Consider the following 12,916-nt stretch of genomic DNA (forward strand, 5'->3'; position numbering starts at 1 on the left):
CTGGAGACTTCAGGTCGCCGCTCGCACCAGATGAACTATTTCTGTGCCAGGACTGCCTGCCCATCTGTGCTCTGTGAGCCTGGAGCTGCAAAGACGTTCTGCCTGCCATCTCAAAGGGCAGCAAGCCTGGGGCTGCACGGGAGGAGGGGCCAGGCGGCCAGGCAGGCTTGAGAGTGTGAGATCAGTTTGCAGCGATCAGGCAGCCTTGACAGGTAGTGTACTTGGCTGCTGTGTGGGACTAGCTCAGGAGCTAGGAATCTGAGCATCGTGTTTGAACCTGACGGTGTGAGTGCTGGCTGCTATTACGTAGAGCTTTGCTGCTCTCGCTTCCATTTCAGCTACTTAGTGCAGTAATACTGACTCGATTAAACAGCAGCGAGTCTATGAAATAAGTTACCTGTGATCCCCTGTGAATGAATCCAAACATAAATCATTTAGAGGTGACACTCAATTCCCTTCTTTATTTAGAGAGAAGGTGTGTGCTCTGCGTCTCCTTTCTAGAATTTTGTGCCCCTTGTTCCCTTTCTGAGACGTTGAATCTTTTTCTCTCCTTCCTTTCTGAAACTCTCTTCCCTTGGATGCCCAAATGTCACACCACCAGGTATCCTCTTGGCTTCTGACCTTGGCCTCCACCCGCACCCAAGACTCCATAGGCTCCTCTCCTTACCCCAGCTCTCGAAGCCCGGCCCTGAAGCTCCATGACTCCTCCCTCTAGAACTCTCTCGTGCAAGCCCAGGGCGTCAGTAACCATGATCACGGTTGACATGCCGAGATTCTTCCCTGGCCCAGACTTCATTCTCAGCTTTAGACTCTCCTGTCCAGCCAACCACATTACATTCCCAACTCAAAAACTCTTGATAGAAAACATGTTTAAAACCAAACTTGTGACCGTCATCCCTTCAAAGCAGGAAGCCGGAAGCCATCCTTACATGTTCCTCTCCATCTTTCTCATCTGCTCACATTCTAGTCAGCACATTTTATTGATATGACTCATTGAATAGCTCGAGTCCACCCAAGCCCACCTCCACTATGGCCACGCTAGACCGGACCCCAATCACCTTTTGCCTGCAGTATCTCCCTAACTGAATCTCCTGCAATTTCTCTTGCCTCTCTCCACCGGGCAGTCACAAAACCTTTTCAAAATATAAACTTTACCAGTTATCTCTTTGCTCGAAACTTTATCCTTTACTTCTAGGATAAAAAAAAAACAAAAACAAAAAAAAAACAAAAAAAAACAGAATTCCTTAACATTGCCTGCAAACACTTTCATGGTCTTACCTACTTTTCCAGCCTAATTTTACACACCACTCCCCACTGAGACATCTTTATCTCTCTCCCATTCATTTTCACTTATACTTTTTAAAAAATCTTTACTGCCTCTGCTTCTTTAAATTCTTGCTTCGTAAAAGAAAAGCATCATGGTGGGAAGAGGTAAGTAGGGGCTAACAATCCCGACCACCTTCCTCCAGTTGGTTTGTTCCAAGAAGTTACACTAAAAATATTAAATCTGAATTTATCTTATTGGATATCATTCCCTTTCACTGAGTCAAAGAACCGGCCTCATGTACACTGACAAACTCTTACACTCAAAGATAGTAACTTTCACCTCCATGTTAATAGCTAGTCTGAAAATGGAGAATAAAATTAAAGTTGAGCATAATATACTCACTTGAAAAATAACTGGCAAATGTTTATTTTCAGAACAAAAGCAATGATTGAAAGTGTCCTTTAAATAGCAGTCTATCCTAATGTATTTTAAATTATTTTTACGAATTCTCCAATTGCATATTAGTCATGAAGTCTAAGGGAAATCTATCAGTTTGGGATCAAAGGCCCAGGAAGCGATCATCCCATTTGCCAAAATTAAAGTCTCCATACTGGAGTGATAATTCATAAGTTATATAAATGTCTAATCACCATGTTATACACCTGAAACTAATATAATATTGCATGTCAACTTTAATTGAAAAATTTTTTAAGTAAATGAATTTAAAATTTTAAAAAATCAAAAAGTCTCCAAATCTGAGATACTCAAGATGACAAGATGAATATTTTTATTATATTATATTCTAAGATGTGATGATGAAGATGCTTTTAAGTATTTTCTAGTGTTAGAACCTCCTACATGAGATTTTCCTAAGGTTTAATGTGCTTCTCAGCTTGGGCGAATACTTTAAAACAAAACTCTGAACATTTCATCATTGAAACAGATCTTGAATTTTACGGTTTAATGTGTAAATGTCTGCTTCCAGCTTTATCTTTTTAAGGTAAACCACGACATGTCTTCGAACCAGAATTAAGAAAACCGAAATGGCACTTCCCTCGCTAAGAGTCTTTTAACTGAATCCGGTTTTCTCACCCACACTTTTCACAGCTGCCTCTTAAGCGGACGCAGCCACAGCTGCCTGATGCGTTTGTTTCCCAGGACATGGAAGTGCCCGGCAGTGTAAGTCAGTCTGCAACATGAAATACTCTGAGCAGAGGGACAACGGAGGTCAGTGTTCTCATCCCACCGGCCACTTCGAATGATAAAATTTGGGCAAGTCTTTTCAACTCTAAATAGTCTGAAGTTATCAAGAGTCAATGCAACTCAGATCACCATTTTTTCCTCTTGAAAGAGAACGGCTTAAAGGGAGTCATCTATTTTCACTGAGTTTATAGCACAGTACATTACAACCTAGAATTAGAAAAGGCACATGTGGACTGTAGGTAACTCGGCCTAGTGAGGACAACACCAGGAAACCTCACCTGGCCACGTCTCCCCTAACTCCACACCAGAGCCCAGGCAGCCAGCCAGTGGGGAGAGGGAAAGAATGACCCAATGAACAGGGAGGTGGGGGACACCAGTTTTTGTCTACCTAGCAAAAGAGTTGAGGGCAAGGGAGGAGGCTGAGGGCTCAGTCTGAGTGAGTTCAAAGGTGAAACAAAAGAGATTAAGGTGAAAGAAATACAGAAGAGCCTCCCTTTCTCCGACACCTGGCACCTCGAAGGGCTCAGCTCTGAGAGAGCTGTGTCAGCTGCAGCATTTGGATTCAGCAGTGTTCATAGTAGGGACTCTATATGAAAGTACCCACCCATCCACGCATAGCCCCACACCATTCTGGCTGCAGTAAAGCAATTTCTATTTTCTATGAGATCATCTCTAAAAGAAAACATTCCAATACAGAAAGCACATTTGACTGTTACCCAAAGAGCATGGAGCGTTTCCTGCATGGCCCAGCAACAGCTGTCATATGCCCCTTTAAGAAGCAGCTGAAATAAGGAAGATTAGAGTCCATCTCTCCACCTCTCCTCTGATACAGCACAGGGGGAGGACTCAAGTCCTTATACTGATCGGCGCTGAGGAAGAACCATTCTTTTCATCTTTCATAATTGTGATGTAAGGAAGCATATGTCTGTTGGGGAGGCACATACACAGACATACAGTCACCCAGAGAGACAGAAAAGACTTAGTTTTGGCTTTGGATATGATTCAAATATTACATCATGTACCTGGGGGTTATGTTAGAACACAGCCCAGTAAGGATTTAGTAATTGACTAGGCCTAATTTGTGACTAAATCAGAGTATTCTAGAATCTATGAGGCTCCTGTTTCTACACTGGTCCATAAGAGATGTTTCAAGTCTTGTCCTTGCAAATTTTTCTGGGGAAAAGAAAAGTCAATACAATTGAGCCACTAAGAACTTTAATGGGAAAAATATTCCCAGGATTGACATATAAATTTCACGCTTCTGACTTTCCCAGAAACACTGATCACAAATCGAAGTTCTTCCTCTGCTTCTTGGATCAGCAGAGCTCACCCAGTGGCTGGCTGGCTACCCCCAGCTCAGGGCACCCAGAATTGAAGTCTACTCAGAAATGTCCAGCTTATAGATCAACCCAACTCTATACTCCTGTTTATTGGACACACTCGAATAAAAGGTAAAAGTTTTTATTTTCCCCTTTTTTTTAACTCTCAGGAAAAACAAAGGATACATTTAAGTCTTTTCAAAATTCTCTCAGATCATATGGTACTTTCTCAAATACTTTATTTGAAAAATAAAGTATTATTTGGGGAAGACACGATAATTTGAAATGACCTCAATCAATGTTTTGGAGATTTATCAGTAAGAAAGAGGCCAAGGTATTAAATGCAATTCTCATAATTTTTCATTATCTTACAATTGTCAGTGCTGAAAATTGTTATAAATAAGTGTTTCAAGATTAGTTATGTTGTGAAGATCACAATGCGTGCTTAAGGATGATTTTTAAATGTTTTTAAAATGATATACTTTCCAGCGACAGCATCAAAAGCAGACTCGAATAGGGCTGTGTGTCTCAAACTACCTAGCCTGAAGTGAAAAAGAAACTGTATCAGAATGGCTTTAGGAATGCATTCCTAAAGATGAATGGAAAGAATTTGAATATAATTACTTCATGAAATGTGAATGAACTAGCCAATACTTCTAAGCTATTATTTTATAAATTGTGTGACTTTAAATGTGTTTGTGCAAATTTACTAAGTTAAATATAAAGAGACTTGTGACCACTGCCTTGATATTGCTAAATGTTCTCATAACCTAGTCGGCAAAAATCCTTTATTTTTTTTGGTGGCAGTGGTCCAGGGGGTGCAGACCTTCCCACTGAGAAGTGAGAGACCGTCTCATGTGGGGTCATCTTATATTTGTTCATATTCTAGATAGAGTGCAACAGCTTTGCTGAATCTGTGATGAGGTCTGGCGGTTTACAAAAGGCACGGAGAAGAGATGATATGAAATCTAATCTTAAAATTCCAGTCTGTTTTGGGTTCCCTGTTAGGAACTCCATTTGTTTCATTGGGTAAAACTTAGGGTTCATTTCAGCCTGAGCAGAAGGGCTCCTCATCACCTTTCCTGAGCTAATTCAAGGAGCCTTCAAAAATTTCACCACTAAAAACCCACAAGGCGATATGCTGACATTCAATACTGGCAGGACAGTTAGTTATATAACAGTAATATTAAACACACAGTGAGTGCTTATCAAGCACTGTACAAAGTGTTTTACATGTAATAATTGCCACTATTTATTATTGCCATCTTTGAGGTAACCGAATAACAGGTGCAGGAGCTTGCCTAACCCCCAGCGCTGGTAAAGGATGGACTGGGATTTGAACCTAGGCAGTCTTACCCCAGAGCCTGCACTCTCATGCGTGATGCTATTTCACTTTAACAATTTAAATAGCAGAATGTATGTGAGAGTAGAAACCTTTCCAGGGGCCCTCTCCACTATTTGCAGCACCTCTTTTCCGGTACCAGGCCACAGGAGAAACCAAATTAATGATCTATAATGATCTGGGATTCTGGGCTCACCATTCTAGAATAATTGCTTCAAAACTTACCTGATGGCTGACTCCAACAACGGTGTCATTTTAGTCCTCATCTTTGTATATTCACATTTTTACATGTGAGTACTGTTTATTATTCCTACATTGTTGAAACTCCTGTTAACTCTTGGGCTAACGAAACACCCCTCTTAATTCTCCTCTATCCTCAATGCTCCTTCCTCCTCCATCATTCTTCCTTCTCCTTGTTAAGAGTTGAGGCTTCTTTCACCTCCATGTCCCACGTAGTCTCGTCGATTGCCAAGGCTTTGCTTTCCATCTCCGGGCTCCCAACTTCATATTTCAAACTTTTCTTCTAAACTTCAAAATCAGAGTTCCAGCTGTTCGCTGGGACTATAAGACATTGCCACGCTCATCTCAAAGTCAACAGGTCCCCACAGGAACCCACCCCCTCCTCTTCACTGCTCGAGCGTGCTCCCAATCTGATGCTTCTTTTATCACCCTCGTCTCCTTTAGTGGCATCACTGGCTAACTGTTCGTACAGACCTGAAGCCTTGCACCCATCTTGGCCTCTTCTTTATTTCTCATGATTTCCCCCCACTTGTATTCCTAACACACACACACACCCGTTGGATCACCAGATTCTTCTGATTTTACCTTCTAAATGTCTCTGTAACCAGTTCCTCTTTATTATTTCTATCACCATGACGAAAGCCTTCATCATCTCTCGTTTAGATTACTGCAGTGGCTGCTTATTGGCCTCTCCTAGATCAGCTCCATCGTCTATGCCTTTGAGTGAGTGACCTTTCTAGAACATGAATCTGACCATGCCCACTCTTGCTTATAAACCATCTGCAACTCTTCTTTGCTTACAGGGCACACTATCTATCCTGACTGCACAGCCTGGCATGTGCAGATTCTTGGCTACATTTCTAGTCTCATTCCTATTTCCTTTTAGCACCTTCTCCAGTCATACCTCCCCACGTGAACTATGATCCAGACCATTGGATCTACGTCCCACATCCTCTCACACCAACTGAGCTCCCGAAGGGGAGTCCTTACCTCCCTTACTGATCTCTGGGCATCTGAGTTCATTAAACCTGTACAGTTGGCTTCAGACTTTGTAAAGAAATGCGATCCTAGGCATTTTGATCTGGGATTCTGGGCTCACCATTCTAGAATAATACTTTACAATAAACTCTCATCCTTTCACTAGCTCTACAAGGCTGCACAGTGTTACTGCTTCCGCTTAGCAGGTGAAGAAGCTGACTCCAAGCGCCTGAGGAGCCCGAAAGCTCACTCATAAACAACTAGTAAGTGAATGAGGCAAACCCTGAAGCCAGGTTAGGCTAACTCTAACACCTGTGCTCTAACTGAAGCCAACCCTGAAAGTCTTGCTGATTACATCTAACGCCATAATTTTGCCTGCAGGGGGACAACCAAGAAGCAATGTCATTGCTTTAGATCCTCACAGGTGCAGCTCACAAGACACGGATGCGTGTCACTTTGGTAGGTGGCAAGTGCCATACTTTCAGTCCAACATCCACTACATTCAGCATCCCATGAACTGGAAAGCATGTGTGCTCTACCCTGATGCCAAATTTTTCACACTTTCATTGAACCTCAAAATGAAGCCCTTTGGGGAGGGAGCTTAATATGTTAAGTAGTCCATCCCCAAGGAAGGGGAACATCTGGAAAAGAACTAGAACACTGCTTCTGACTTAATGGTCTAGACAGAATGCCCAGAGCTGAGCCATCCTTGAGAAGTAAGAGTCTAAGCTCTGTCCTTTTGAGTTTGATTTTATTAAACAATTGATAACATCCTGCATATTAACTTCTGTTATCTAATGCTAATAAACACATATATATTCAAGTATAACCAAGAGCAAAATTGCTTCAATATATAATTACCCATTATGTAAAACATATATACATTGTCTCCTCAATATTTTTGTAACGTGGTCCCAAAAGTTCCAGCCTAAGAATCCCTGAATCAAGTTCCAGTTCTGTCTCTGCCAATAATTGCCTGTGTGGCTTTGAGCAAATTCATTTCTTTTTTTTTTTTTTTTTCATTTTTTAAGCCAAGGGATTCTAGCAGTTGGTCTATGAGCCATCCCTCTGAATTCTAATATTCAGAGACTATCCTTACTTATAGGACATACTTCACTAGGTTAAGACTATTTATCCTAACTCTAAAGGAACCTAACCTACATGATCATTTTTTTTTTTTTTTAATGGCAGTCACAATGATGGGCTGGAATTTAATTCCAAGACTATTTTAGGAAAACAAAACAAAACAAAACAGGACTGCATTCAAATATATGCTAAAATATTCATGCCATTCAAATATAACTCAGGCCAGCATCACCCAGACTGCACAGTAATAAAGGGAACACCTAAGATGAGCCCACGTACATGCGAACACTGTCTCATGTTTACATATTGCACACGTGTGAAAATGGCTCTTGAACCTATTGAAACTATTATTTTAAATGCCATCAGGTGCAGGAAGCAATATAAACATGAAGTTTCTGGGTAATTATACAGGCAAGTATCACTACTAAGACTAAGTGACAAGGAAAACACCCGTTAGGTGTTGTCATAGCTGACACATGCATACAGTCAACAGTTGCTAGGCTCTCAGAAAGTTTTGTTTACATCAGAGGAACTTCTCACGACATGACAGCCACTGGGTGCCCTAGATAAGATCAAATGATCTATGCACACGCACCCAATAAATGTCTGTCGAATGACTATTATGTGAAAACACTATAAAAAGTAACGTTATGTGAAAGTAAAGCATTGTTATGACTCACTTTCTACCCCAAAGACGAAACAGGAATTCCAGAAGGATTTTTGAAGAGGGTCATTCTCTGTCGTGTTCACGGTCACAGAAAACACTCCCACCAAAATCCCATCAATAAAAACACGGAATTGGAAAAGCATTTATACACCGACATATTACTGATCACACACGGGCCCCTTGATAGAAAAAGCAATCAAGGAACATTATTAAAGTAAGGAAAACCCTGGTTTGGCACACCTGTTGGCTTCACATTTTAAAATCAGACACTTTTATATAGTAATATTAGTCTTATTGAAACCCCGACTCCAGAAAAGCCTCAGATGGGGGAGGAGGAGGGTGAGCTAAAGAGGTTCTGGACAAAGTGGGCATCCTTGGAGGTGCGTTCGGCCAGCTTGGTGTGCACAGAAAGGCCAGGTCGCAGCCCGGGGCAGCGACGTTTGCTCCTGGAAGCCAACTCACCTTCCCTCCTGGAGGTGGCCCGGGCGGCAGGCAGGAGCAGCGAGAAGCAGAGGCAGCAGCTCAGCCAGAGCGCGGGCATGGCCGGGCCTGCGGCGCACCGTCCGCCGCTGGAGGGGTCGCTGCCTGGCGCCTGGAGCCCTGCGGATCTCGCAGTGCGCTCCGCTGTGCCTTCGTTTTCCTTGATCAGGTGGTTTTATCGACTCTTCCACCTGACTCAGTCCTGACAGGAAGAGAGCCTGTTTCAGGGTGTGACTCACCTGTGAATAAGGAGGACCCAGCCCTCAGGAGGCAGACAAACAGCACACGCCAGCGCTGAAAAAGCGCTCACCCCAGCCCCGGCTCCCCCCTCGTGCACACCTGGCCCGGCTGAGGGTGTGGTGCAGAGGCTGCGGCCCAGGGAGCCTTCTGGAGGAATGTGCCAGAACCCCCCCAGAGCCCTCTCTCTCTCCCGGGGTGGTCCAGGGCAGAATTCACACAGGTAGCTAGCAGCCCGCCCCTTCTCAAACTGGGAGGCCCGGTGGGAAGTGCGCAAACTCAGAAGTAAGTTGGCAGCCCTGACCAGCTCTGATCTAGAAGAAAGACATCGAGGAAAACAGGCTGGTCTGAGAGTTACCACAGGGCCCAGTTCTTCCTCCGGCCAGGTTAGCAGCCCTACCCCCGGCCCACCCACTCTGCTGACACCTAATCCCTTCCCTCATCACCACCAGGCTGGGCCAAGGGCTCCTTTCCTGAGTCCCTACGATTTCCCTCTCCCATCTACTGTCTAACATCTCTAAGTCCCTGCGCCTGGCGGTGAAGGCGAGGAGATATCGCTCTCCACCCCTAACGACTCGTACAAGATCTAGCTCACAGTCCACGCAAAATAAACGTTCTGTTAAATCGAGTGAGAAAGTGGGTCCACATTTCTATTCCCTTTCCATCTCACAGAATGTTTCTCCTGCCATTCTCTACAGGCCCCTTAGAAAATGTTTGCTGGGACGAGCTGTTGAATATTATTCACGTCCACTGTGCTAGGTGAAGTGGGCGACAGCTAGGAAACTACAAATCTTGGTATATCCTGCATCGTCCCTTTCCCTAAGGGGACTGGTGGCAATAATTCCGAGAGGTGGCAGTCAAGAAGGCTTTGGTTCCTCCTAGAGATTTAAAAATTACTAGAGGTTTATAGGTATACGGTATATGCAACACAGTGTCCAAAACAACTACTCCTGTTTTTCATCATTGAAGACAGCAAAGGCCCCCAATAAATTGTTGTCCGCTGATTAAATAAATGATCTGTGGATAGTTCTACAGGTGAGAGCAACGTAAGACAATAAACAATACAGGACAGTATGTGATTAAGTGTCAAAGGGTGCAAGAATTTCAGTTTATGCATGTAATTAAGACCAGCATGAGCTGACAGAGCTAGCTTGTCATGGCTTTGTACAGAACACAGAGCTGGAATTAGGTGTCCAGGAATAACTTGGATCCAAACATAGCACCAAAGAACCACAGGGGCCAGGCAGGTTTCTACAAACTGGCTAACACCTACTTGAAAATCTCCAGTAGCAGAAATCGAGGACTAGAAAGAAAACTTTAATTTTCTCATCCCAAGCTCGGTTCTCTTCTACTCTGTCCAGGAGTCAAATAAATAACGTAAAGATTCTTCTCTCTCAAAACTCACAGTGTCCAATTACTGCTAACGTTTCAATTTGCAGAGACTAGGTATTTAGAATTTTCCCCTCTAAAAGCTGGTGCTGAACTCACATCCCTGAGCTGCCTGCCCCTTGCACTTCCATCCCTCAGCGCCGTGCAATAACTCACGATCCTGAAGGACCAAGGAACAGAGCCCTGAGAAAATAAGTCCGGAAGGTAAATTTTATTTTAGTGTAGATTACTATAGTTTATTAAATCTCAAAGGATGGAACAGATATTTTCATCTACCATCATTTTTTGGCTAGTGATAATAATGACTAACACGTATATAGTACCTACTATTTGTCAGCTCTGTTGTAAATCCTTTATACGTAATAGCCTTTCATTCTTTGAAACAACACTATGAAATAGGTGTACTATTAATATCCCCATTTTATAGATGAGAACACAGAAGCATGGCAAGATCAAGTAACATGCTCAAATTCACACTGCTAGTAAGTGGCAAAGCCAAGATTCAAAATCAGTCAATCTAGTTCCAGAGTCCATAAACTCTTTGTTAGATCAGATTAAAAAGCACCATATAAAAAGGCAAATTCACAATACTGAATGAGTTCGATACGTAGTCAGTGGTTATTTATCAACATCCATTGTACACCAACTAGATTGTGAACTATGGGCCCACATCAACGAAGCAAAGTCACAATGGACTCTGAACAAAGATTTCTGGTTTTCCTCACATGTTAGCTCTGAAAGGACCCCATCGGTCACCTGGACCTGGGCCAGAAAGTGGGCAGCAGGCCCCCGAGCCCCAGGCCAACCAGCGGCCTCTTTTATGTGAACCATGTGCTCCGATGTTCCTCCGTTCCACCTCTCCTCCCTGCCTTATTCTGGGCCTCTTCGTCCACATAAGCGACCTATCTGGCTCAGGCTTGCGGCCGCCACTCTGTCTTAACATCGTGCCTTGATCGGGGACAATAGCAGCTCCCTCTGCCAATTTGAGAATTTTTCTCTAGCTCGTTGCTGGGGTTAGGAGTATCCTCTTGGTGAAAATCCAACGCCCTGGAGCCAATTGCCAGGGCCAGATCCTGCCTTCACTTCTCATCAAGGCAGGTCAGTCACTTAGTTTTCTCTGAGTCTCGGTTTCTTTATATGCAACGTGGGGATAATAATAGGACACTTAGCTGGTAAGGTTGTTGGGAAAATTAAAAGAGTTAATGACCTATCTGGTACTCAGAGCAGCACCAGGTATATAATATGCATTAAACAAGTAAATAATAATAATAATAGTTGTCATTGCTATTATTATCACTAAGCACCATCAGTGTCTCCTTGTTATAATTGTTAACAAATATACGAGAAAGAAGGTTTTTGCTTTAAATTTTCTACTAACTGGTTACTATGATTTTAAAATAAGTTTAAAATCATAATTTTAAACTTCTATGAAACTCTTGGTCTAATCCAAGTTCAAGTCCAGATTATCAACATTTACTTGGAAGTTGTCAATTAATTTGTATTTTTGCTGCATATCTGGAAATTTCCTTCACGTTCAAATTTGCCTGCCAAATGGTTCAAAATTTGTGCATTTAGAACTTCATTATTAATAAGGTGGGGTGGATCTTATATTTCAGGGAACGTGTAAAGATAAGATGGATTTAAATATATGCTTATGATCAATTTGAATTAATTCATGATTTTCAAAAAGGCAACAAAAAACTATTTGCCTTTCCATATGATCCCAATAAATCTTTTTTCAAACCAACAAAAATCGACTTGATGTACACGTAGAAATGGTTAAGATGGTAAATTTTATGTTATAGGTATTTTAACACGATAAAAATGTGACAAAAATCAAATTGATGCTACTACTTAGCAATAAAAGAGAATGAACTACTGATCGTTCTCCCATGAAAGAAGCCAGACACAGAAGACCAGATTCTGTACGATTCCATTTATCTGAAATTCTAGAAAAGGTGAAACTACAAGGAAAACAAGCAAATCAGTGGTTACCAGAGGTAGGGGCCTGGTTGCAATAGGGATGAGGATAATTTGGGGGGATGAATGAAATATTCTGAAATGATAGTGGTCAAAAATAATCAAATTATACTCTTAAAATAGATAAATTTGATTGTATATAAATTATACTTCAATAAAACTGATATAAAAAAATAAAAGAAAAATCTCCTTGATAAGTCAGCAGATACCTTAATTCCAATGTGCAAACTCAAACTCAGGACTGGAAACAGACCAGCGTGTGCATACATTGTGACGAAGCCACAGCACAGGTGAGTTCAGCCCTAACACCCCGCTCGTTCTGATAAGCTCTGAGGAGCTTCAGGCAGAAGGCCATCTCAGCCCTTCGGGCGAAAAGACCATCCAAAAATCGTGAGGGGGACTCCTCTTCTGGAAACCTGTCTGTTTTGGCAATTTATAAAAGGTAAGAGATGCTTTTCTGAAATGTCTGCCTAGGGGCACACTTTTCAAACCCATCTTGGACTTTGGTTCTAGGAAGTCAGCACTTGGGTTTCCCTCTTCTCTTCCCCAAAGTGGTCACATTCATCTGGAGAGTAACCCCTGGTATCAGTGGGGGTGACCTTCTCTGCAGTCGTGCAGTCCCGGAGACCGAGAGGTACTGGGGTGTGGCCGGAAGGCCGAAGCCCTGGAAGTCCCCTTTGTCCATTGTTTCATTTACAGCCAGCTCAGTCATCACCCGGGGACTTTTC

At 42.6% G+C, this 12,916-nt stretch overlaps 1 protein-coding gene across 1 annotated transcript in view; it reads right to left on the reverse strand.

Annotated features, from left to right (window-relative positions):
* LAMC2 (laminin subunit gamma 2) overlaps nucleotides 1–8,711 on the reverse strand; it is a 51,419-nt gene extending 42,708 nt beyond the window's left edge. Inside the window, exon 1 of the mRNA XM_011361262.2 lies at nucleotides 8,565–8,711. Within this exon, the coding sequence (XP_011359564.2) occupies nucleotides 8,565–8,643 (79 nt within the window). The 5' untranslated portion in view covers nucleotides 8,644–8,711. The remainder of the gene's footprint in view (nucleotides 1–8,564) is intronic.
* Between the last annotated feature and the right edge of the window lie 4,205 nt (nucleotides 8,712–12,916).

Source organism: Pteropus vampyrus, unplaced genomic scaffold (genome assembly GCF_000151845.1).
Source record: "Pteropus vampyrus isolate Shadow unplaced genomic scaffold, Pvam_2.0 Scaffold65, whole genome shotgun sequence".
NCBI lineage: Eukaryota > Metazoa > Chordata > Mammalia > Chiroptera > Pteropodidae > Pteropus > Pteropus vampyrus.